We start from the raw sequence: 26,696 nt of genomic DNA, 5'->3' as shown, positions 1-26,696 counted from the left end.
GCCGATTAGGAGATGGAAGTGCAGCACTTGGGACTGATTTGGGAGACAGCACAGCAGCACTTTGGGCCAAATGGGAGACCAAAGAGCTGCAATTGGGGCCAATCAGATTTTTTTGCACTGACAACAAACATGCTGACAAGAGAAAAAATAGAAGGATGCACTCATCAATCTTCGGCTTCAATGTCCATAAAGGGTGGTGGGCAGGGAAGTGACCAAGCTATATTGTCTAAAGTATAACTAATGGCAAAACGTTTTGTCTAGTTTTGTATAGAGTGAAATTAGTACACCTATTAGTCTTTTATTGTTGTCTGTGACCCTATTAAGGAGATTCATCCTCTCTGTTTGTCCTGTTTACTGTTATTGCTGATAGAGAATAAAAGAAAATCCAAAGTTTTGGGTTGCCCCAGAATAAGAATATAGGAGCAATCTTCCAATGGGGACACTAGTCACTTTGCAGGGATTTCCTCTCACTTCCTGTTGTGGCGTTTGGGCAGGAAGTGAAGGGAAATCTCTACAATGGAACACATGTCATAAGAAAGCCCCCCAAAAAACAGGAAAAAAAACAATAGGGGTTATAACCTGCACTACTCTATAGAAAATGCAAATTAAAATGTTCAAAGTTAGATCCAGACTCATAAAGACCTTCAGCCAGTCTTCTCTTAGGAATCTCTGATATTCTTCATTCACCGAATATACACAATTAAAAAAGCCCAGAAGATAGAAGCTGCATAGTGTAGTTTTACTAAACTAAAATGGGTAAAAGCAGGGGCGGAGTGACAACTCATGGGGCCCCCAGGCAATAGGGGACCATGGGGCCCCTATGTCCTTGCCCAAACTCAGAAATGCATTCCACAGTTCCAGAAATAATGTGGGGGATGGACCCACAAGTGATGTCTACAGCTTGGCCTCTATGCATTTCACGCATCTGCACATCCTCAGGAGGCCAGATGTGGTAGTATGCTGCCATGCTGGAGCCAGGAAAATGGAGAAGTGTATCAAATATGTACTGTAATTTGTCAATCCATGGCAGCATACTACCACTTGTATGCTGCCATGTTGGTGGCAGGAAAAAAAGTTTTGCCTTTATTTTTATTTTAACTGGAGTAGAGTCAAATCACCAGACTGGTTGTCCTGCCTGAATCTCAGAACTGGCTGTACAGAACCTCAAATCCTTTGTAGGTAAATCTGTTCTTTTACATCTATTTAAGCTGTGTATATAGCCAGAGTTTGCCAGAGTATATATAATTTTTATATAGTGTTGAAGCATTCAACTTTAAACCTTTCAGGCAGCATGGGAAAATCTATGCATAGTACATCCAGAACTATGCTAGCAATGCGTGCATTGATTTTTTAATTGGATTGTTTTTCATTCTGATCTGAACATCCCGATCTGCCACGCATCTGTTTCTAGTTTTCAATTTTAAAGAATATTTAAGGTAAAAATAAATGTGGTGGGTACTGTTATTCAATTACCATTCAATTAACTTGAACTGGTATTGAATCAAAATTGCAAAAGAAAAGATCAAATTAAAAAAAAAGAAATCACATTTTTGAAAACCCAACTGAAAAGATAAAAATGTGTGTTAATGCATATTTGCACCTTTTATTCCACTCCCCATCTATGCAATACAGTAAAAGGACAAAAAATAGCATTGCGATAGCTTATCAAACAACCTAATGAAAATTGAACTACTGTGTAGGGGAGTATTAGTGTCATATCTTCTCTTTCCTTTTTTTTGGGGAGGATCAAAATGTTTTTCGATTCTGGAGTTCTTGTTTGGAAATGTTTTTCGACGCTGGAGATGTTTTTCGACTCTGGAGTTCTTGTTTGGAAATCCTTTTACCACACCGGTGGGTCAGCGCATTTACGCCCACCACCAATCCCAGGATTCCAGAGAGGGAGCCATCCTGTTACTTCATGAGCGGCACCCATTCATCCCTTAAGGGGAACTCTGGATACCTTTGGATCATCGCCTAATTTTCCTGATATTATCTGGTCCTGATCCCATTTTAATGATCCTTTGACGACTCCTAGATGGCACCAGGAGATTATCCATGACGCGCATTACCATAGTGCGTCCGGTGAGTAAACAGATTAATTGGTTTTCAATGCATTTACAAATTTTTTTCAATGCATTTACAAATTTTTTTTTTAATCATGTCCATGTACAGTACTATGCCTTTAAAGTGCACTCTATAAAGAGTTTTGAACAGATAAGACTTTTTTTTACTTTTTTCTGACCTCTGGAACGGATTAATTGGTTTTCAATGCATTTACAATTTTTTTTTTTAATCTTGTCCCTTTATGCCTTTAAAGTGCACTTTAGAGTTTTGAATAGATTAAACTTTTTTTGACTTTTTTCTAATCTCCGGACCGGATAAATTGGTTTTCAGTGCATTCCTATGGGAAACCGTGTTTCAGTTTACAAAATTTTTGCAATACGAAAAGTCCTGCAGAACGAATTAAATTAGTAAACGCCTGTATTTAAAAAATGGCTGATCTACTGGGATTTCCACACACAACCTAGCGTTTGCAGAGAATGGTCCGAAAAAGAGAAAATATCCAGTGAGCGGCAGTTGTGGGAACGAAAATGCCTTGTTGATGTCAGAGGTCAGAGGGGAATGGGCAGACTGGTTTGAGATGATAGAAAGACAACAGTAACTCATGTCAACATGGACCAAAATCTCTGAGCAATCTATCCAACACCTTGTTGAATCTATGCCATTAATAATTAAGGTGTTTCTGAAGGCAAAAGAGGGTCCAACCCTATACTATCAAGATGTGCCTTAAAAAGTGGCCGGTGAATGTATACAGTATGTGCAACTGCTGGGTGAGGAATACCTCAGCTGCTTGATTGGCGGTGAGCTGAGACAGCTTCCTGGAGGCATAGCTTAGGCAAGTTTGATCTAGAATCTGAACACTCCTGAACTCATCCCTGATCCTGATCATCAGCCTGTTACCTTTGTTAGTGGCACTCTACACACCGGCTACCTGTCTGGAACCTGTCCTCTCTGTTGTTAGCTGTGGCCCCATGTTATACTGACACAGAGTTTTAACAAAGGATCCAGCCAACACCTTACTGACAAACCAAAGCCCAGCATTAAATTGCTGGCTAGCTACTACACCTTCATGTAGTGCCCATCCCACCTTTCTTTCAACAAGAAATGTGGTTATTCAGTTATGTTGAGCACAAATTCTTCATATAGACCAGTAGTGCTACACACACATAGGCTGCCTTGAACATTGCAGAGCTCTTTCAAATTGTACATTGCTGCTACATAGCTGGTGGACCTTTGGAAGGCCCCAGTCTTGTCAATGGCAAGTTGGTTGACATCAACTTCAAAGTAGTAGTAAACTTTGATTTTAAAATTTTACTTTAAGGTAAGCTTATAATAAGTCTTACCTGTAGGTACCCTGAATACACATAAACGTGTGCTGTTTAGTAGTTATTCATGCTGATCACTGCGCATGCATTGTTGGCTCTTCATTCAGGACACACTGAGTGTGCCCTGAATGCAGAGAGTGCTGTGCCACAATCATGATCCCACCCCAGCCTGGCCATTCCAATAGCTGAAGAGTGCAAACCTGGAAGGAAGACCAGGTCAAAATGGATGGAAGGGCCAGGAGCTGTTACAGCTAAGTGCTGCGCTTGACAGGTAAGTCTACTATAATGCATCAGCATGCAGTGCATACTAGCACAATATGGCATAATGCTACAGGGGGCTCATTTTTTTAAATCTTTTTTGTTTGTGAAAGTTTACTACAGCTTTAACTTATTGCAAGTCAATGGCTGAGTCTGGTTGTAGATAACTTTTTTTTTCCTGGGGGTGCTGGGGTTCAGACTTGGGTACCCAGAGTATAATAGTGCACCTGCCATGTTGTGACAAATTGTGCTAACAGTGGGAGGAGCTTAAAACATGACCCTACTCACTGTGTACACGGTAACATTTGCCACAGCCCTTGTACCCAATAAATATGTTTTAAAACTGTGCTACAAGTGAGAGTCTGATATGTACAAACCTCATTTGTAAACTATGAAACTCTACCATTATATATGCTTTTCTGCACACAGCCTACCTTGAACAAGAACTTCATTAACAGCGACAACTGAGCAACCAGCAGCTGTTGTATGATATAGCATAAGTAGTGCAGGGGTCAGGAGTATGTCATATACATAATACAACTACATAATAATAATACATAATAATAATAATAATTATTATTATTATTATAATAGCATATGCAGAACTCTACTGACAGCAGCAAATCCCTGTAACCGCAAACACATTTGAAACAAATAAGAGTGGGTAAAGGCAGAAGGATTACTAGACCACATCAATTCTGCAGATGTCCTCCTGACCAATCTCACATACTCTGTCCTAACCAAGCAAGAGGTAGCCAGCAATGCTCTGGGCCCCCCTCTCCCTCCGACATCCTTGCAGTCCTCAGACTCAGCAGTCCATCACCATTCCTGGCTAGTCCTGTAAGCTGGAAGAAGGTGGAGGAACAGGCCCCACTATAGCACAGTGGGGGTTACAGCTTAACTCCATGTGACTTTAAATAGTTTGTTTGAGCCAAGAAGGTGCAAAAGATCTATTAGCTTTATTAATAGATGTGCCCACTGTCAGCACTGTATAATCTGTATGTAGCATCAGGTACATACAGTATACAGAGCTGTGTTCTGGCAGTGGGACTTACTGTCCCACTCCCAGAACCAAATCAAGTTGGGTTGAGCGCTACTTAGCCATTCACAGGAAGTCTTGTATTTTATCAACGAATGCAAGGCTTTCTCTGATTCGCTGAGGTGGAGATAGTGATGTCAATTAGAGGAAACATTGTATGCATTGAAAAAATACAAGGCTTCCTGTGAATGACTAAGCAATGCTCAGCCTGACTTGATGTTGTTTTGGAATGGGGCGGGGAGTCCCCATCCTGCTGCAGCAACACAGCTGACACTATATACAGATTACACAGTGCCCCCAGCAGAAACATGTGTTAGTGAAGCAAATATCAAATATGGAGTTAAGCTTTGACCAATTTCCGACCACTCTGTAGCAGAACTACTGCTACAGGGTGGCAACACTGCTCAGAATCATGTGTATATACGTGTTTTTTCATTTCTGGGTAGAGAGCGCGTGCGTGCACGCGCGCTGCCATACCTGCACCACCATTGGCGGCTACAGCTGTCGTTCACTGGGTCCCGGCCGGAGATTCACCGTCAGCCCCCAGTGATCACCGAGGAACAGTGAAAGGGGAGAGGTCTTTGTGTAAATGACACAGAACTCTTCCCTGTCAACACGGACATGCTGCTTTGTATTGCTCTGCATAGCAGAGCAATACAAAGCAGTATGTTTCCCTAGCAAGACACACACAGCATACATAGTAAAACAGCACACAACACACAATTAACCCTTTGATTGCTCCAGATGTTAACCTCTTTTTGCCAAGTGTCATTTGTACAGTGTCAGTGCTTTTTATTAGCACTGACCACTGTATTAGTGTCACTGGGGATGTCTGTGGCAGTTAGTCAGTTCCCACCCAGTGTCAGAATACCTGCTTCAGTCCCGCTATAAGTCGCTGATTGCCACCATTACTAGTATAAAAAAAAATATGAAAAATCCCAGTATATATACTGCCATTTTCAGACACAATAATTTTCACGTAAACCAATTAGTTTACACGTATTGGGATTTTTTTTTAGCAAAGACATGTAGCAGAATACATTTTGGATGAAATTTATGCATTTATTTGATTTTTGTAAATTTTTTTACTTGACATGTTTTATACCAAAAAGTCAAAAATATTGTTTTTTTTTCAAATTTGTCAGTCTTTTTTTGTTTGTAGCGCAACAAATAAATAATGCAGAGGCGATCAAATACCACCAAAAGAAACCTCTATTTGTGGGAAAAGAGTGCAGTTGTCAAGTGTGTAATGTACAGATTGCAGCTGTCAGGTGTGTGTAATGTGCAGATTGCAGCTGTCAGGACCAGGTATGTGTAATGTACATAGTGCAGCTGTCAGGTGTGTAATGTACAGAGTGCAGCTGTCAGGTGTGTAATGTACAGAGTGCAGCTGTCAGGTGTGTGTAATGTACAGAGTGCAGCTGTCAGTTGTGTGTAATGTACAGAGTGCAGCTGGTAGGTATGTGTAATGTACAGAGTGCAGCTCTCAGGTGTGTGTAATGTACAGAGTGCAGCTGTTAGGTATGTGTAATGTACAGAGTGCAGCTCTCAGGTGTGTGTAATGTACAGAGTGCAACTGTCAGGAGTGTAATGTACATAGTGCAACTGTCAGGAGTGTGTAATGTGCAGAGTGCAGCTGTTAGGTATGTGTAATGTACAGAGTGCAGCTGTCGGGTGTGTAATGTACAAAGTGCAACTGTCAAGTGTGTAATGTTCAGAGTGCAGCTGTCAGGTGTGTGTAATGTACAGAGTGCAGCTGTCAGGTGTGTGTAATGTACAGAGTGCAGCTGTCAGGTGTGTAATGTATAGAGTGCAGCTGTCAGGTGTGTGTAATGTTCAGAGTGCAGCTGTCAGGTGTGTGTAATGTACAGAGTGCAGCTGTCAGGTGTGTAATGTACAGAATGCAGCTGTCAGGTGTGTGTAATGTACAGAGTGCAGCTGTCAAGTGTGTGTAATGTACAGAGTGCAGCTGTCAAGTGTGTGTAATGTACAGAATGCAGCTGTCAGGTGTGTAATGTACAGAGCGCAGCTGTCAGGTGTGTGTAATGTACAGAGTGCAGCTGTCAGGTGTGTGTAATGTACAGAGTGCAGCTGTCAGGTGTGTATTGTACAGAGTGCAGCTGTCAGGTGTGTAATGTACAGAGTGCAGCTGTCAGGTGTGTAATGTACAGAGTGCAGCTGTCAGGTGTGTAATGTACAGTGTGCAGCTGTCAAGTGTGTGTAAAAGTACAGAATGTAGCTGTCAGGTGTGTAATATACAGAGTGCAGCTGTCACGTGTGTGTAATGTACAGAGTGCAGTTTTCAGGTGTATGTAATGTACAAAGTGGAGCTGTCAGGTGTGTGTAATGTACAGAGTGCAGGGCTCATGAGTGGGTATGGCACAGAATGCAGGGGTCAGGAATATGTAATGTACAAAGTGCAGAGGTCAGGATTGTGTAACACACAGAGTGCAGAGATTAAGTTATATGTAATGTACAGAGCTCAGGGGTCAGGAGTGCATAAAGCACAAAATATCATCTGTTGGTCTCTAAAGGGTCAGCACTTGCAGACAGATAGATAATTTTACCACTTTGAATCTTATTTCACATGGATGATCAGGGGACAGTAAAGGCCCTGGCCTGGTGAACCCCTGGCCACCCAACTAACTTCTAAAATACAGCTGAAGGAGGCTATTCACATCCCGTAGCCACAATGCTTTGCATCACGGCCGCAGAAAGTTTACTGTAGCTTGGCGAGTTAACTATCAAACTCAGTTCCATTAAAGGCAATGGAGCCGTGCCAAAACAAACACTTGGTTTGTGGTTGTAGAGTATCAGCACCAATATAAACTGCCATTTGGCATCAAGCTGCACTCTGAAAATTGATCCACCACAGATCGCTTTTCAAAGCTTTGGCTAATTTGAACCAAGCCTAAAAATAGTCATTGTAGTGCCTACTATTTTCTTGTCCTTTTAACATTGTGACAGTAAGCTGACACCTATACTGCACAAGTGTCAGGTTGCTGTCACCCTGTGAAAAGGACAAAAATATGGGTGGCAATATAATGAGTGTCATTAAAGGAGGACACATAGTATGTACTGTATAGGTACTTCCAGAAACTCCCCGGTTTTCCTTCATTAGTTTCTCTCTCCTCCCTCATTGCACCCCTTGATCATTGCAGGCATTTGATTGCTTTCAGTTCAAGAGTTAGTGACAGTGTTAATGCTTCTTTCCACAAGACAACTGCTGCTCCATCCCGCAACTGCATTAGACAGGAAGCTCGCGGGATGGAGATTTATCTGCAGCAATGAACAGTGCACTTTGTGCACCCATTGGTTGAGGAGGCAGCAGGAGGCAGCACTGTACCGCCCACTGCTGCCTCCTCAGCCAGTCGGTAGCTAAAGCTGCCTCATAAGTCCCTCCCTCCTGACACCACCCTGCACTTTTCCGAGTCCCGGCCTGTTGCATAGTAAACTAACAGGCTGGGACAGTGGGACCGACGTGCATTATAATATTGGAATGTACAGCTTTCGTCTCCCACAGCTAAAAGGCTATACTAGCCTAGCCACCTTTGCTGTTGACACAGGCTATGGGAGGGGTTTGGACCCCCCTGACCCCCCTACCCTTAGCTACGCCCCTGACTGGTTGAAAACTACTCACTCTGTATACAGCCTATTCTTCATTTTATCTTGGCAGTTGTCCAGTAGAATTCAATTAATGCATTGTTCAATTTTAAGAGTTTGCTAGAAGTTAACTGAAAATGTGCACCTTCTCAATATATCTATAGCTTCTCTTTATATACTTTTGCTCACATATACCTGGAAATCAGTTAGTTTTGACTTGAAATCTTTGCACCCAATACCTGTAATATATCAATGTTTACTCCACAGATAACACAAGGCTGTATGGTCTGGCCTGATTGCAATTTTAAAATGAAAACTATCCACACACTTTCCTACCTAGAATAAAATGACACATCCTTAATCTGCAATATGTATTGTAGCAGCTTAAACTTGACAGATGATGTCATTTGGCGTGCCTGATGTGTCTGTCATGATTGCAAGCAAGAATCATTTACTTAATAAAAAAATGAAAAATAATAATAAAAAATCTAAAATAAGCCGCTGAAGAGATTGCAAGCAGTCGGTGTTTTCAAGACCATTAATAGTGCAATACACCAACCAGATCAGGCAGAAGGATTACTAGACCAGTGTTCTACTGTCTAAGGCTTGATATGAAATGCTTACTGGGATCTCAATTCAGAGCGTCTTACTGTCGCATCTCAGTAAAATAATATAAAGAGATTTCATAAAATAGGAAACTATTTGACAGCTCTAATAAATCACTTCACTTCAAGCTAGCCTTAGTATCCTACTCTACCAACTTTTATATATTCTAAAAGTAATTTTATTTTTTTTTATAGGATTTAGATTAAAAGATGCATTGGGGCCTAGGTAATATAAAAATGTGCATACATTTTTTACAAGTACATCTGACCTAGTCACTTACTCAATAAAGCAATGCAAAGGGCATTCATGACAAGCCATGTGCGGTAACCCATAGCAGCCAATCAGAATTGAGTTTACTGAATTCAGATGAGTGAAAGATTAAATCTAATTCTCTTTTTGCTATGGGTCACTACCCTTTGCGCAATGATCGTTGCTGTACAAAATGCACCGAAAAGTTTTGTAATATACTTTGCATTGCTATTTTTTATCTTTGTGAATCCCTGCAAACCTTAGAAAACCCTGGAGGATTACACTAGCTGGATATATGTAATAATATTACAAGTACAACTACTACCCTGTTAGAATATGATCTAATCTGAAGTGAAACTGTGGCCAGGCTACTGAAGTGCAAGTATTTACATATTCTTATCAAGCAATAAATGAACTTTAAAGTGATTCCAAATGTTGTAATTAAAATAAAACAACAACAAGCATGTTATACTTACCTAAAAGGAAAAAACAGTGAGCGCTGGTCCTAAACAGCAGCTGAGCACTCTAAGCAGCCGATAAGTACTTAAGCAGAATAACATAAAAAACAGTGCAGCGCTGAAGATATTAATAATAAATCCGAAATAAGTCCACTGCAAGTCCAGTTCATAGAAACATGTCAGGTGACAAGTGGAAATTCAATGTTGGTGATCCGTGAGGAAGTAGCAGAAATACGCACTCACCAGAAAGAAGATATATATAAGCAGTATATATCAAAAGCCCATGGATCCTCAATCCAGAAGGAACAAAGCTGGTCTGGTCACAGTAGGTGGGTCCCTCCTTTAAGGATGCAGCAAAAGGTCTTCCTAAGGCTCAGACAGGAAGTGATGTCAGGCTCAGACAGGAAGTGATGTCAGGCTCAGACGGGAAGTGTTGTCAGGCTCAGCTAGGACGCTTCATGGAGGAAGGAATATAGAGGAGTCGTTGCTGGAAGAGCACTTTGTTTGCAGAATCCTGACTTTGGAATCCAAATACCCAACTGGTAGGAGGAAGACCTTTTACTGCATCCTTAAAGGAGGGACCCACCTACTGTGACCAGACCAGCTTTGTTCCTTCTGGATTGAGGATCCATGGGCTTTTGAATTTTCACTTGTCACCTGACATGTTTTTATGAACTGGACTTGCAGTGGACTTATTTCGGATTTATTATTAATATCTTCAGCGCTGCACTGTTTTTTATGTTATGTTATACTTACCTGCTCAGTGCAATGGTTTTGTACAGAACAGCCCTGATCCTCTTCTTTTTTCGGTCCCCCGCTGGTGGTCCAGGCTGAGTGCCCCTAATAGCAAGCCTCTTGCTATGAGCACACTTGAGCAGGCTTGCTCCTGAGCTGTGCTCCTGTGAATGGACATTGTCCATTCACACACAGAGAGTCGCTCGGCCCTGCCCCCCACTTTCTCATTGGCTCACTGGCTGTGACTGACAGCTGCAGGAGCCAATGGTTCCCACTGCTATATGAGCCAATTTTGAGAGAGAGACCCAGGCCCCGGCTCTAACACACATCACTGGATTGAGACGGGGCTCAGGTAAGTATAAGGGGGGCTGAGGGGGGAGCTGCACTCAGAAGGTTGTTCCCCCCAATGCATAGAATGCATTAAGGTAAAAATCTTCTGCCTTTCAAACCATTTTAAAATATGCCATCAGTGATCTCTGTAACTGCAGGTACTGTGAAGAAGTGTATCTTCGAATTTCTCACTAGAAATACTAAAGCTTTTTTCTTAACTTAATCATCCCATCATGCTCCCCCGCCTAACATCGTGGCACGGGGCCTGATGGCAGCTGCTGAAAAGTGGATTTCACAAGGACAATGCTGGCATCTCATGGGGCCTCATACTGACCCGGGCCCTCGGGCAGTGCCCTAGTTTCCAAATGGTCAGTCTGCCCCTGTACTGTATATTTGAAATGGCTGATGCTCAGGGTTTTATCTCTCACTCTCTCTCTGCTGTAAATTCCTGCTGCTGACTGAAAAAGCTCAGTGCTGACCAAGCACTAAAAAGGCACAAGTGCTGCCTTTTTGTGTTGGGAAACATATTAAGGGGGCACCCTGTTAGGAAATGACCGTATTCATTTAGTTGCTTAGATGAGCAGATTTTTTGTTTGGTTTTATGCTTTGGAGTTGCTGCACAAAGCCATCCTGCAATGAAAGTATGGTGATGTGCTGCCTTGCTGAATAAAAGTACAGAAACAAACCTGTCTGAACAGTTCCTAGGTATCCCTGTCTCATTTTTTACTATATACTGTATTTATAAATATCTACACTGCTCAAAAAAATTAAAGGGACGCTTTTTAATCAGAGTATAGCATCAAGTCACTTAAACTCCTTGGATATTGATCTGACCAGTTAAGTAGCAGAGGGGGTTGTTAATCAGTTTCAGCTGTTTTGGTGTAAATGAAGTTAACTACAGGTGCACTAGATGGGCAACAATGAGACGACCCCCAAAACAGGAATGGTTTTACAGGCGAAGGCCACTGACATCATTTTCCCTACTCATCTTTTTTCGCTGTTTTTCACTAGTTTTGCATTGGCTAGGGTCCGTGTCACTACTGGTAGCATGAGGAGATACCTGGACCCTACAGAGGCTGTACAGGCAGTCCAACTCCTCCAGGATAGCACATCATTATGTGCCAATGCCAGGTTTGCTGTGTCTCCCAACACAGTCTCAAGAGCATGGAGGAGATTCCAGGAGACAGGCAGTTACTCTAGGAGAGCTGGACATGGCCGTAGAAGGTCATTAACCCATCACTAGGATCAGTATCTGCTCCTTTGTGCAAGGAGGAACAGGATGAGCACTGCCAGAGCCCTAAAAATGACCTCCAGCAGGCCACTGTTGTGAATGTCTCTGACCAATCAGAAAACAGACTTCATGAGGGTGGCCTGAGGACCCAACATCCTCTAGTAGGCCCTATGTTCACTGCCTGGCACCACAGAGCTCGATCGGCATTTGCTATTGAACACCAGAATTGGCAGGTCCACCACTGACGCCGTGTGCTTTTCACAGATGAGAGCAGGTTCACTCTGAGCACATGACAGATGTGAAAGGGTCTGAAGAAGTTGTGGATCAGAATATACTGCCTGTAACATCGTTCAGCATGTTTTGGTAGTGGGTCAGTGATGGTCTGGGGAGGTATATCCATGGAGGGACGCACAGACCTCTACAGGCTAGACAATGGCACCCTGACTACCAATAGGTATTGGGATGAAATCCTTGGATCCATTGTCAGACCCTACACTGGTGCAGTGGGTCCTGGGTTCCTCCTTGTGCACAACAATGCCTGGCCTCATGTGGCGAGGGTATGCAGGCAGTTCCTGGAGGATGTAAGAATTGATACCATTGCATGATCTAAACCCAATAGAACACCTCTGGGATATCTTATTTCGGTCCATCTGACGCTGCCAGGCTGCACCTCAGACTATCCAGGAGCTCAATGATGCCCTGGTCCAGATCTGGGAGGAAATACCCCAGGACACCATCCGTTGTCACATTAGGAGCATGCCCGACATTGTCAGGCATGCATACTAGCACGTGGGTGCCATATAAAATATTCAGTACCATTTTGAGTTGCTGCAATGAAATTTCAGCAAAATGGACTAGCCTGCTGCATAATTTTTTCACTTTGATTTTTGGGGTGTCTTTGAATTCACTCCTCTGTAGGTTGATAATATTAATTTCCATCGAATGATGGGGCATCCTTACGTTCCTAACACATTACCCAGTCCATATCAGTAGAGATGTCCAGCATGATATTTTTTCCCCAGTGAGACCTGATGTGTTTTCAAAGTGTTCCTTTAATTTTTTTTGAGCGGTGTATATATATATATAATATATATATATAATATTTTGTATATGCACGTGAGCGAGCACACATTTAGATAGATAGATTGTTATATTTTCTAAGATGACAACCTATTTGGAGGATAATACAGAACTGATTTTAATACATTCCTAAATTTAAGCCATATTTTATTATTAGCATAAAGCATGGGTGGTTCTGTACACCCCGCTATCTGTGTACGCAACACTGCTGGCAGTGCTAGCATGCATACCATGCAAACTACTAATAAATAACCAGACACTAAAATATTACTTGTAAGAAAACAACATGAAACTGACAAATAAACCCTTCTCTCATAGATATTTTCTTCAGAAAGCCTGGCCATCAGGTGGTCTAATGGCAGACTTTTAAGGATGGTAAATGCACGTATATTAGAGAAAAGCGTTAGGTGACCTCTGAGTCCAACACTTAATGCTTTCTTCCTAGGTCTTTTAACACAGTGTGCTTTGCTCAATCTTGGGAATAATAATACATTGATGGATGCCGTTTGGGAAGTGGCTGTAGGAATGGAACACTGCACAGTGAAGAATGTTTCAGACATATGACAACAGTAGTGGATAAAGAGTTTCATGATTTCTATGTCTGAAACAAAACTTATAAAGCAAAATATATCCCACTCAGGCATGAAAAGCATGCCTTTTAAGGGTGCAGAGACTGCAGTGGCTGCGATTTCCATACTTAGTAATACTAGGAATTTTCAAGACCTCCAACAAATGAGCAGGAGGGGGTTGTCTAAAGTTGGGTACACACAGATTGAAATTTGATCTGTGTGTGGCTCTCCCTATTCAACAGAAGTTGATAAGTATCAAATGGGACTCATGGAAAACCTTCCAGTTGGCTGCAGCACTGATCAGTGTACTCTGACAGTAGAGCAGTATTGCTGTCTGAATATAGTAGCACAGTTGAGAGAATTCCTCCATTCAGCTCTCTGGTGTAAATGGGGGATCTGGACTGAATGAAAAAAAAACCCATGCATGAATACCCAGCTTTAATTTTGCCTATTCAAGCAAAGTGATGATTTACTTTACTGATCTTCGCAGCTGACAATATCCTAAGTCATTCTTAGCATATCAGGGTGTCAGCTAAATTACGACATCAACAGAGATGTAAAAGACGCATGAAAGGAAGCCACCCATTGTTTCCAATTGTCATGTGACTTCCTGTGATTGGTCACAGCTGTCACATGGTACCGGCAACGGGCTGGTACACAGATCAGTCATCGGCTGTGTCCAATGGACACAGCTGGTGACAGATCTTGCCACAGCATGAGCCTGTGGGTGCACACGAGGCGGTGATTCAGGAGGACATTATATGATGTCCACCCGCATTGACGAAAGGCCCGCCCAGCCGTCATTGTACTATAGGCCTGGCAGTAACTGGTTAATGAAAATCACCTATGTGCCCTGTATAAACTCTGGGAGGGGGGGGGGGGATTCAATAAAGCTGCTACAACACTTCTCTGGTGTTAATCCCTCTTGTTAATGTATTGCACCAAATTTATGAAGCATTTGTAAAACTTTTGGTTCTGACAGTGACTTGTGCACCAAATTCAGATAGTTCTAAAATATGCTGTTTTTAACAATATGTTGTATTGAATGTGCCACTTTTGTATTTGGCACATTCAAACATAAAAGTGGAGATAATAAAGACCAACTCTACTTTGGCCAAAAAGAAAGAAAAACTGGCTCAGACAGATTTTGAAAAAGTGTCTCACAAGTTTTCTAAAAGTGGTGCAGCTATTATCCAAATTCAAGTACTAGACAGGTACATGAATTTGATGCATTCTTTACCACTTTTAGAATGCATGAGACACACTTTCACAAAATCCACCTGTGACAGCCTTTATGAATTCCAGAGCGTATATTTTAAAAGTTAAACTCCACTAAAAATGCACATAGCATATTTACAGCTATGCTTTTCTAAGGGACTTTGTCAATGAAGCCTTTTGTTGTTAGCATTACAACTGTTTCTTTCCCCATTCAAATCAATGGGTATGCAAAAGCAAGTTGAAGCAGGTTGATGCAGCTTAGACAGAGGTTAAATGCTTGCTTAGAAGAAGGTCAAATACACCTGTCCGTGAATTCTAGTGATCTCAGAAGCTGCTCAAACTGACGCTAAATGCAAGCACTAGAACAGTGGTCCCCAAACTGTGGCCTGGGGGCTGGATGCGGTCCTTTGCTTGCTTTTATCTGGCCCTTGGGGCAATATTTCATCCTCAGACACCAACAATGGGGCATAATTCCCTCCACTAAAATCAACAAAGGGGCACAATTCCTCTCAATGACATTAACGATGGGTCATAGTTCCTCCCAATGACACCAATAATGGGGCACAATTTCTCCCAATTACATCAATGATGGGGCATGTTTCTTCCCACCCAATGACACCAACGAGGGGGCTCAATTCCACATTGTTTACTCCCACTGATGTCAGGACAGTTTCTACTTCCAATAGCCACAGCCCGGCCCCCCTACAGTCTGAAGGACAGTAAACTGGCCCTTTGTTTTGAAAGTTTGGAGACCCTTGCACCAGAATTTGCCTTTTGAGACAAGCACAAAGCCTTTCAACACAATCCTTACACCTCTGTAAAAAAAAGCAACTCTCACTTTTTTGCAATATGACAAATGTGAGGCATTGTGTGAACAGTTGGAAGGCCCCTGTAAATGTAATTTCCTGCTTTTATGCTTAGCTCATTGATTTTCCCAGACATCTACGCAAAATATAATTCAAGTTTTAGGTATCTACAGAACCCTAGTTGAGAAACCCTGGTCTAAAGAATCCATTTAAATCAGATTTATCATTGAATGAAATGATTATGATAAAAGCAGATCCTCCCATTCAATGTATATTGTTTGGCCAGATTAAATTTTTTTTATAGAAAAAAATAAAGAAAAGCACATTTATCATTTTTAAACAGACATACAGTATTTTTAAGTGAGATGGCTTACTTAAAGTATCTTCGTCATCCACACTACTTGCTCCAGGATTTATGAACTTGAAAGGTACAATGAAAGTTGACAGCATACTGATTTTTTCTGTAAGAAAAGAACATATACACATTTTTATAAACAAATAGGATGTACAGTAGAGGTTTTCATATTTATTGTAACATTTAACAACATATATGTATATATGCAGTATATACAGTATATATTATATATATATACATTTAGATAGATAAATAGAGAGATAGACAGATACTGTAGATGGATTTATTTTGATAGATTAGTAGATTTGCTTTTAATATGTAAAGTAAGTATATTTCAAACCACCTATCAAACCCCATGATTTCATCATTTTCACTTGACAACATCAAAGTCAAAGAATTTATTAAAAGTTAAAATGATTTCTAAATTCAATATACTGTATCTACAACTCTTTTAAAAGAAGAACAATTCAAAATAATTATAAAAATATCTAAGAGCAATTAATTGGTTTTAATTCACATTATACCTGAATATCATGTATTATAACAATATTTAAATTAATAAGGTTCCACAGAATAAACATTCGTTTGACTTATCTTTAAACTTATTTATGGCCTAAAATAAAAACAAAAAGGTGTAAAAATATATTAAAATGCACTTAAATAAAAAATGATATTAATTTGAATCACATATTGAAAACTTCATGTGAAAAATGGAGGTAAAAAACATTTAAATGAAGTGCATTACCTCCAAAAAAAAAGTACAAAGGAAAGGCATGTGAATGATATTGGCTGTTTGAAAATGCTGTCTACGGCACTTAATGAAGCAGAAAGAGCAGCAGAAAAGGGAACTGCATGTTACTGCAATAGGGGAGATAAATTTAGGAAACAGTAATACCAGGGACTGAGTAAGGTCAGAGAATGAATAATGGTGTTTCATGCTAGCAACTATGCCACAGATGGAACTAAACCCCTTTCTAGATGCAGCTATTTTTGATATCCTTTGATGCTTACAGAGTTAACTGGTACAGTACACTCTCTTAGTCAACATCAGATAATAGGGCACTATGAGATTCACTTGCCTGTCATCACTGATATATTCTTAGAATTTCTTTAACCTCTAAGCCCAAATAAGCAGCACAATGCCCTGTATGTGTAAGTAATATCTGGCAATAGGGTCATGAAAGCCACTATTTTCAGGCAGTGCAGATGTGCTGTAATTGTTCCTCATAAAATGCATCACCTGTGTTAACACTTTGGCAAAAGCTGGAAAATTATTTGTCTAGGCAAAATTTTGTCGCCCATATCAAGAGACAGATCATTGAAAATGAAAGGGTTTGACTGTGCTGATTTTTTTTTTTTTAATAAATAAATAATTAACCAATGGCAAAAAAGATTTCATCCAGAGGCTGCAAAAATTGCTGCTGGCTGCGAACGTAGGATTCAGGTAAGTATCTACGGTAGGGTGGGTTAAAAGTAAAACTTTATTTTTAGATTGGAATAGAGTATTGAGGAGGGTAGAACTAGAGCCACTCAGGGGCAGACTGACAACTCATGGGGCCCCCAGGCAATAGGGGATCATGGGGCCCCTGTGTCCTTGCCCACACCCAAAAAAGCCTATGAAAAAGCCAAGGAAAGGTACCAGGGGCATCTCATGGGGCCCCCTACTGACCCCAGGCCCTCGGGCAGTGCCTGAGTGCTCGAATGGTCAGTCCGCCCCTGGAGACACTATCAGGTTTTTCTTGTTCAATGTTTTTATTAAAAAGCTTTCACAAATTCACACCAAAGACATGCAGAATTAGAGTTGGGCCAAGCTGAGCTCCACGCAGGGAGAAGAGACAACAGCCTAAACCATTTAGAAGTCAGAGAGTCAGCGATAACATGTGATCGGCAGTATAAAAACACTAAAAAGGAACCATCAGCGCATCTTATACAGCAATATGTTAGACAGCTATGTGTTAGACATGTATTTGATGGAGTATAGCTTTTCAGAGGGTTAACTGATAGTGATAACAAGAACTGCATTCAAACTACATATCCAAGAGTACTGGTGTAATAGGGAACGTTCAGTTATTTTCCATTGCTGCTTTTGTGGTTTTCATTTCTTAACCAAATTACCCTAATTCTGGAATAATGTAATAATAAAAATAATTTAATAAATACAATCAAACTACAATCAGAGCAAAAACACAGTCAAATTGGATTTTGATTAAAGTAATTGAAAAATCTTAAAGCAGAATGAGTATGCTAGCTATCTTGTGCAGTCATGAAGACTCACAGTTGCAACACTGAAAACTGCTCTGGAAGTCGCCAAAACTGAATGAATTGTGATTAAGAAATAATAAAGTGTTACTAAACCCACAACAGTGAAATCAGTCTGTATCTGCAGTAAAGCATGTTTGTTATGCTCACTGTGGAATCCTCTGCATTGTGTAAAAATGCTGTTTGATCCTGACTTCCCCACTTCTTCCACTCTTCCCGTTTTATCTCCTGATAGACATTGTGACACTTTGCACATGCTCAGTTTAGTGTAAATTGCTAGAGAGTTTTTATTTCTTGGGAGAGTGCAAGTGATCAGCAAAGGGCCAATCAGCACTGTCCAAACATCAGGGGTCCTGCATCCTCCTAGAGCAAAATGAAAACTCCTACTACAAGCTTTAACATGTGCTCGGCTGGACACTGATAGAAGTCACAAGACTGCTCTAACTGCTGAAGAGAAAAGGTATTTAGCAGTTTATATTTACTAAAATAATTGCACTTCCATGCAATGCCAAGCTGCGGTTTCTAAAGCAAGCAAAATCCTCTCTTGTATTAAAAGAGGTATAGACTCCAGAGAGAGAGAGAGATATCATATTACCCCGGTACAAATCATTAGTAAGACCTCATCTGCAATATGCAGTTCAATTTTGGGCACCAATTCACAAAAAGAACATTGGGGAAATGGAGAAAATACAGAGAAGGGCAACCAAACTGATAAGAAGCATGGAGGAGCTCAGCTATGAGGAAAGATTAGAGGAACTGAATTTATTTTCTCTTAGAAGAGGAGATTAAGGGGGGGTATGATCAATATGTATGAACACAATATGAACATTAGTGGTTCATATAATGAACTCGGTGTAGAGCTATTCACCCTGAGGTCATCATGGAGGACAAGGGGGCACTCTTTACGTCTGGAGGAAAAGAAATGTAATATCCAAACATGGAAAGGTTTCTTCACAGTGAGAACTGTGAAAATGTGGAATAGATTCCCTCAAGAGTTGGTTCTGGCCAGCTCAGTGGATTGCTTTAAAAAAGGCCTGGATTCTTTCTTGGATACACAGAATATAACTGGATACTAACATTTATAGGTAAGGTTGATCCAGGAAATATCCGATTGCCTCTCGGGGGATCAAGAAGGAATTTTTTCCCCTGCAGGAGCAAATTGGATCATGCTTTGCTGGTTTTTTTGTCTTCCTCTGGATCAACTGTGGGTATAGGATTATAGCTATTTTTTTTTAATGGTTGAACTGGATTGACTTTTGTATTTTTTTCAGCCAGACTAACTATGTAACTATATGTAAGAGGATGTCATTATTTTTCTTTAATTGGATGCTTTTGCATTTTGTTGGTGAAGACGTCTCTGGTCTTAGTAGAATTAATTTGAAGAATTCCCACCAACAAAAAAAGAATGTTGGGGCAATCAAAGAAAAAACTAGAAGAAAACTCCCATGGGATTGTTCTCCCTATCACTTATTTGTTTTTAAAATAATTATATTTTCTACAGATAAGGATGATGGTTGTTAAGTTTATGTCTGTATGTGTCCACTTTGCTGGTTCTTTCTGTTTTGTGTTTCAGGGTATAAGGTGCCTCGAATGCTGGGCAGACCTTCATCCAATGCTGATGCATAGGCCTTGCAGGAAAACAGCTGGTCAATGAGTGTGACCTTTCACTTGTATATTCACCCCTGTCACTGGGCGTTGACTTACCTCTGTATTATCTTCAGCCTTCCTTTTGGATCTTTTGACTTGCTTTACCAACCACCCTCCACTTTGTTCTATTTTTCCCTCCTCACAGTCAATCTTTATGATGTAATGTCACACGCTTTGTGGGTGGACAGTGGTTGGTAAATTGTTATTTAGTTGGTGTAAGATATTGCTGCTTGACTCTTCGTGACTAAGCATGGTGGTTTGTTATTGGTTGATGGAGGTTCCGTTTGGTAATAAAGATTAAAGTTTATTTCATAATTAAAATGAATTTAAACCCAATAAAGGGGTCGTGGTCTATTGCTTCGCCATAACCTTTATCATCTGATAACATTATTACTTAGGTATGTATGTTATGGTATGATGGGTGTTAATAGGGTGTATAATCCCAAGTAAAACTCCCTGTGATTGAACGCCTGGTACCTTGCTTGAGTGCCTCCATCAGAGAACTGCTTCCTCTCCTCTGGAACATAGGACCAAGGTATTATAACTTGGCATTGCACCCAAGTACTAGACAACACTAGCTTAGGTGCAAACTGAAACTACTTTGTTGAACAGAAATACAGGTTTTTATACATATCAGAAATAGGGGCAGTCCCCACATGAACAAATACACATTGGGATAAACATCCCACACTGATTAGGTAAGAACTTGATCACATTATCCTAAACAGTGCAAATGGTAAATAGTACAGCCAACAGCTAACAGTGATCTAATTGTAGTAAATGAATAAACAGCCAAGCAGCCAGACAAGCCAGGGAGCCCACCCCAGACAGTCCGCCCCTCCAACCCTTAATACACAAAGTACATTACACATGCTGTCTTTCAGCTGTTTGCTTTCACTTGTATAATCTGTCCCTCATAAGACAAAGCTCATACAATAGTCCAACAGTCCGCTCTCTCCATATGATCAGAGGATGAACTGAGTTCTTTTCCATGCTTTGAGAAGCAGACAAAATTTCCAGTCTCCTCCATGGGCCATAATCAGTGGGCAGAAGGCTATCTCCAAGTCCCCTCTAAAAGCCCCTGCTTCAGTTGGGTCTGTCACACTCCCCAATTCCTTTCTTCAGTTCTGCTGCATAAAGATTCATAGTTAATGCGTCTTCCTCCGCTTATTCACACTGTCTTGGATTCTTGGACTTGAAAGTCATTAGCCTCCTGCATTATTGCTAGAACACAATCAAAACCTGCATGGCAAATGGCAGAAGCTATGGCAACTATGAAGCATGATAAATCAATATTTAGCGGTTAAACACTTTCAAATCTGATCTGAGTATGTATCAAACATGGTTAAGAGATCTTTCTTAGCTTGAGGCCAAAGATTAAGGCTTCAGTATTTTTACCCTCAAGCCAGCCCCTAGCATAATTAGTGACTAGAACAACTTTGTGGATACTACTGCTTCAGGGTATTCAATGTTGCTATGACACTTAAAAAGGTTTCCTTGTTCCATGCGTAACGCCTACACCTTGCAGGCTCTAATATGCTATGGCACTGCCATTATTATGAGGGTCTCATTTACTAAAATGCACCCCAAAAACATAAAACTAGAGAGTGCAAAATCTCGGACAGCTCTGCATAGAAACCAGAAATCAGCTTCCAGGTTTTATTGTCAAAGCTTAAAGTATTACTAAACCCAGGACCCTGCATTCACTATATCTGGTCTCCCACAGTACACAGAACATGGAAGTGCAATTATTTTAGTAAATATAAACTGCAAAATACCTTTTCTCATCAGCAGTTAGAGCAGTCTTGTGGCTTCTATCAGTGTTCAGCCCAGCACTAGCTAAAACTTGTAGGAGGCGTTTTCTTTCTGCTCTAGAAGGATGCAAATCCCCTGACCTCTGTCTGGACAGTGCTGATTGGCCCTGTTCTGATCACATGCACCCTCCCAAGAAAAAAAAAAAACAACCTCTCTAGCAATACACACCAAACTGATCATGTGCATGCCTATGGTTCTGTCTGGAGATATAAGGTGGTCGCTTGAAAAAGGGGAGGAACAGAGACATGATCAAACGGTCTTTTTACACAATGCAGAGGAATAAACCCATAGGTTCCACAGTGAGTATAACAAGCATGCTTTCTGCATATACAGACTGATTTTACTGATTTACAAGAGAGCCATGCAAACGTTTTTGCTTGGACAATTGGGCTCTGCTAAAATGAAGGACTTTGCAAGTATTCTTCCTTCTTGACTCCTTTCTTTTATTTCTCTGTTGCGTTATTGTTCTCTTTATTTCTTGGTAACATCAGTTTTTGTAAATATTTTAAGTGCACCATTTGACCTTTTCATTAAAAAACCCTATTTTGAAAAGTGTTAAAACTATCTCCAAGGCTTTTAATGCAAAATAAAGGATCCCTGTCTGTTGAAGAGTGCTACTGAATATAATAATTCTCTGAATATACCTATCTGTGGTAACATTGTGTGTTACAGACGTTTATTGTTCACATTTGTTTATGCTAACATTGTGAAGGGTTGCTAGGCCCAAAGCTATCTGGTGGCAGTTTGGAGTGTGAAGGGTTAATTGCTAATTAACCTAACCCAGTGACAATTGCTCTCAGGCTGCTGGCACCCAGATTGTGGTCCCACGAGCTGGAAAATCTTTGTGCATGGCGCAGCTGACAGTGGCATTGTTGCACAAGTGACAGCATGGTGTGAGGCTGGTCCTATGTCACGAGTTGGTGAAAAGGGCAGGGGTCAGGCACCGTGTTCGTCACAACTACTGATGAAAAAAGGTACTGAGCAGTTTATATCTTCTAAAATAATTGCATTTCCATGTTCTGTGTACTGTGGGAGATCAGATATAGTGAATGCAGGGTCCTGGGTTGAGTAACACTTTAAGAGTTATTGTATTTACCAGTACTTTCTAGAAGACCCTGCATCTACTCTTTGCCACATCTCCCACTCATCGCTCTTCCATGTCATGGCTCTTCCACCAGCACTTGTATCATCTTCATAGCTAAAGTTTGCCTATACAGTGAACTAAACACATGCTGTGGGGAAGGTAGGCGAGAAAACTGAAATCAAGCTCCTCCGTGTCTCCTTACAGCAGTCATGTACAATAGATGCTTAGAATAATGACATGAGTGGGATTTAATTAGAACAGAAGGCAGTTTTGTACATTGCTCTTCCAAAATACACAGTACAGCTTCCAGGACGGCCACCACAGCTGCATGCAAGCCTTAACGGTGCCCAATAACAGTTATCTCGAAAGGTTACCTTTACATGTCTGGTCGCTGATAACTCAACTTGCTCCTTTCAGGCTACTCATACTACTCCTCAGTACAACCCTGACAAATGTCCTGTTTCTTTGCATGCCATGCAGTAGTACAAGGTGTGCAGAGAGTCAACAGTATGCTCCCCCCTATGGGGAATTCACCTTGGCAGTGAGATATGGCCAAGGACAAGTTAAGTGTTGTTTTTTTCCATCTACAGACTACTAAATAAGACTTCACATATGACTGAGAGCTGCTGTATTTCATATAGACTATATAGTACACCAAGATCTTGTTCATATTACATTCAGAATATCTGTACTGTTATAACTCTTCAACATACACTCAGAATTGGCAGATTTGCTTAGGAAGTTAATAAAAGATATATAAAGATGAAATATTTACTGCTATAGTCAAAATGTACATTTGGACGTTCCCACCACTGGCTGTATTCAGTAAGACAATGGAAAAAAGTAACAATAAAGTGTAAAATGCAGCCATTTAGATTTAAAATGGAACTAAACCTGTTACAAGGAAGCTATTATCTTGGCCTCTGTTTGATCTGCAGTTTCCATGGAGTGGCACATTGGACCAGTTATGAGACCAGCCATTTGATGGCTTGACAGTTCGGTTGAGAGCAAAAAGCAACTGTCACAGTTATCATTCACGCAATGCCTTTAACGTAACTGTTTTGGGAAACAGTTACAATGATGGGTTTAGTTCCACCTTAAGTTTGCTATAATTAGATCATACTATCGTCTTTGTACTTTGTTTGTCTACAGAATAAACTTGCTTGGGTAAAACTTATAATAAAGACATAAAAACAAACTTTAAATGTTCATAGTAAAAAAAAAGAATTTTTATTTATACTGAGGTACCACCAGTACATTTTGCAATACATATGTAGAACTACCCCTTTAGGAGTTGCTAAAGATTTGGGTTCCCCTATGGTCCTGCACAGCCAGGCAACACGTATTTCCTAGACTTTCATTCCAGAGAGCATAAACAGCCATTGAACTTGATTTTTTGGATTTTATTAAGGGTAATAAACTTGGATGGAGTTGAAGGATACATGGGATGCCCAAGGAACAGTAAACTGAGGACAACTTCTGGGCAACAATGTACAAGTCTTTTAAATAGTACAACTCTTCTGGGAGAGCTCTCCAGCCTCTTCTAGTGTACCACCCCAGTCCCCAGATAAAACCTCTTCTTATCCAGCTGCCTGAGAGAATACCTGGGCAAGGGAATCCAGTGTCTGCCACTCTCAGATAAACAGTTTTTGGTATAGAGAGAATCAGGTTTCCCACTCAAATGCTCCTCTCCCCTTAACTGGCCCAAGCGGGTAGGATTACTCACATGTGTTTTCCTGTGAGCTGGTAAGTTAGTAGCTGCCTACTGGCTGGGCTGGCTCCTCCCCTGCTGCACAGGCGGTCCTCTCTCTGGAGGCTGGTGAGATCTGAATGATTCTCCTTTCAAATTTCCTACCTGTAGGTGGGTCCCTTCCTACTGTGCACCTTTCCAGGCTCCTACAACTCTTCCTCAGACTCCTTCTTCAAACTCTCCTGCTGCTGAGCAGGCTAAGCCACACTTAAAGGCTGCCTTGGTCCCATGCCAAGCCTTCTGCTTGGGGATTGGCCAAAGTCCTCTAAGTGTGCTGGCCAGCTCCTCCTCACCCCGCCCACTGCTGCTAGAACCTTCTCCAAGTTTCTAGAGCAGGGGGAGGTATCAGGGATCTGACGTGCAGAACATCCCAGCCCTGACCTAAAATAACCCTCTCACTCAGCCCAGGCTGCTATTCATCCTTTCTAGCTGAAAAGGCCAAGCTAGCTCCTCCTAGCTACCTAGGAGTGTGCTACACATGCAGATCTTATCTTGCTGTTCTCATTTATCCAGTGAGTTTCAAACTTCCCATTGTAATTTACCAATGTTGTCTCTGCTGTACGAAAATTGGAAGCAATGTTATTAGCCCTGCCTGAGTTCTCTCCTCCTGGGTTACAAGAACTCTCCTCATCTGCATAACATAATAGGGAGATGTTCTGTACCCCAGGCGCACAAAAATTCAGGCAGAATTTACAATGCTGCTTGAGATTTCAATGCAGCAGAGTCAATGTTGTCAGTTCAGCACAGTATGTTAAGAGCTCACTAGATTTTGGGAAGGATAAACAAATATTTTTTTGTACCTGCAATTTTGACTCCTTCCTGCTCGGCCTATTATAATATGATGGCCAGGCGGGGTCCCTATTATCCTGGGAGGATGTCATATGACATCCTGCCAGGATCGCGTCTCACATGCGCCCCACAGACCGTGCTCCGTCACGATCTGTCATTGGCTGTGTCCATCGGACACAGCCAATGACTGATCACTACACCAGCCCACTGCCAGTGTCATGTGATTCCTGTGACCAATCACAGCAGATAACATCACAGTTGTAAACAATGAATGGCTTCCTTTCATGCCATTCATTGCTTAAAATTGTGTTGCTAGCTGTGATTTTTTACAGTGATCACATGGTACAGACAGGGTCAATCACAGTTCATCTGTACCATGTGATCAGCTTTGGCCAATCACAGCTGATCACAGCAATAACTACTCAATTAATCAGTTTCATTCAGTAAAAATGGTTACTAGTGAAATTCGTTGCAAAAAAAAATATTTTAAAAAATATTTGTAAAATTTCTTCATTTTCCACAAAATGATAGCTTCAAAAAACTCACCATGCCTCTTATGAAATACCTCAGACTGTCTACGTTCCGAACAGTTGTCATTTGGGGGGTATTTGTACTGTCTTGGTATTTTTGGGCCTCAAGAAATGAGATTAGCTGTCAGAAATTATCGATTTTCATATATTTACCATAGTTTGTGCACTTTATAACTTTACTACAGACTAAATAATAAATACTGATTTGGGTTATTTTCACCAAAAAATTGTAGCAGAATAAATTTTGGCCTAAGTTTTTGTGGAAAGATTATTTATTTGCAACATTTTATAACAGAAACAAAGAAAACACCCATTTTTTTCATAATTTTTTATGTTTTTTCATTTATAATGCAAAAAAATAAAAAATCCAGTGTTGATTAAGTACCGCCAAAAGAAATCTCTATTTGTGTGAAAAAAATGATAAACATTTAATATGGGTACAGTGTTGCGTGATCGCGCAATTGTCATTTAAAGTGTGACAGTGCTGAAAGCTGAAAATTGGCCTGGGCAGATATGGGGCTAAAAGGGCCTGGTATTGAGGTGATTAAGCAGACAAAACATGATGAAATATCTATATCAGACATGTACTAAATATTTTCTGTTCGCTCAGACATATACTTAAAAACTGAACTTCAAGGAAAGCAATGTTCCCTTGCAGTACGGTTGTCCTCAAACTACAAGGGTTCATTTAGGTCTAGGGTAGGGTGTCTCTAAACTTTCTAAACAAAAGGCGAGTTTACTGTTTTCCACAAGTCATATGTGGCCATAGGGAGTAGAAAATGTCCCAGCATCAATGGAAGTAAATTATGTTTTAGGCTTGGTAGCCAGTGCCCCGTCATTGGTGTCAGTGGGTACAATAGTGCTCCATAACTGGTGTCAGTGGGAGGACTAGTGCTTCA

The 26,696-nt window shown here is 40.8% G+C and overlaps 1 protein-coding gene across 1 annotated transcript in view; it reads right to left on the bottom strand.

The window, feature by feature from the left end:
- The window catches only part of ADARB2 (adenosine deaminase RNA specific B2 (inactive)), a 748,635-nt gene that overhangs the window by 267,333 nt on the left and 454,606 nt on the right, over positions 1-26,696 (bottom strand). Inside the window, exon 3 of the mRNA XM_089668727.1 lies at positions 15,943-16,029. Coding sequence (XP_089524853.1) covers positions 15,943-16,029 — 87 coding nt within the window. The remainder of the gene's footprint in view (positions 1-15,942; positions 16,030-26,696) is intronic.

This window comes from Staurois parvus, unplaced genomic scaffold, assembly GCF_062004578.1.
Source record: "Staurois parvus isolate SC_StPar_1 unplaced genomic scaffold, SC_StPar_1.0 ptg000061l, whole genome shotgun sequence".
Lineage (NCBI taxonomy): Eukaryota > Metazoa > Chordata > Amphibia > Anura > Ranidae > Staurois > Staurois parvus.
This window is presented reverse-complemented; position numbering and strand designations above follow the sequence as displayed.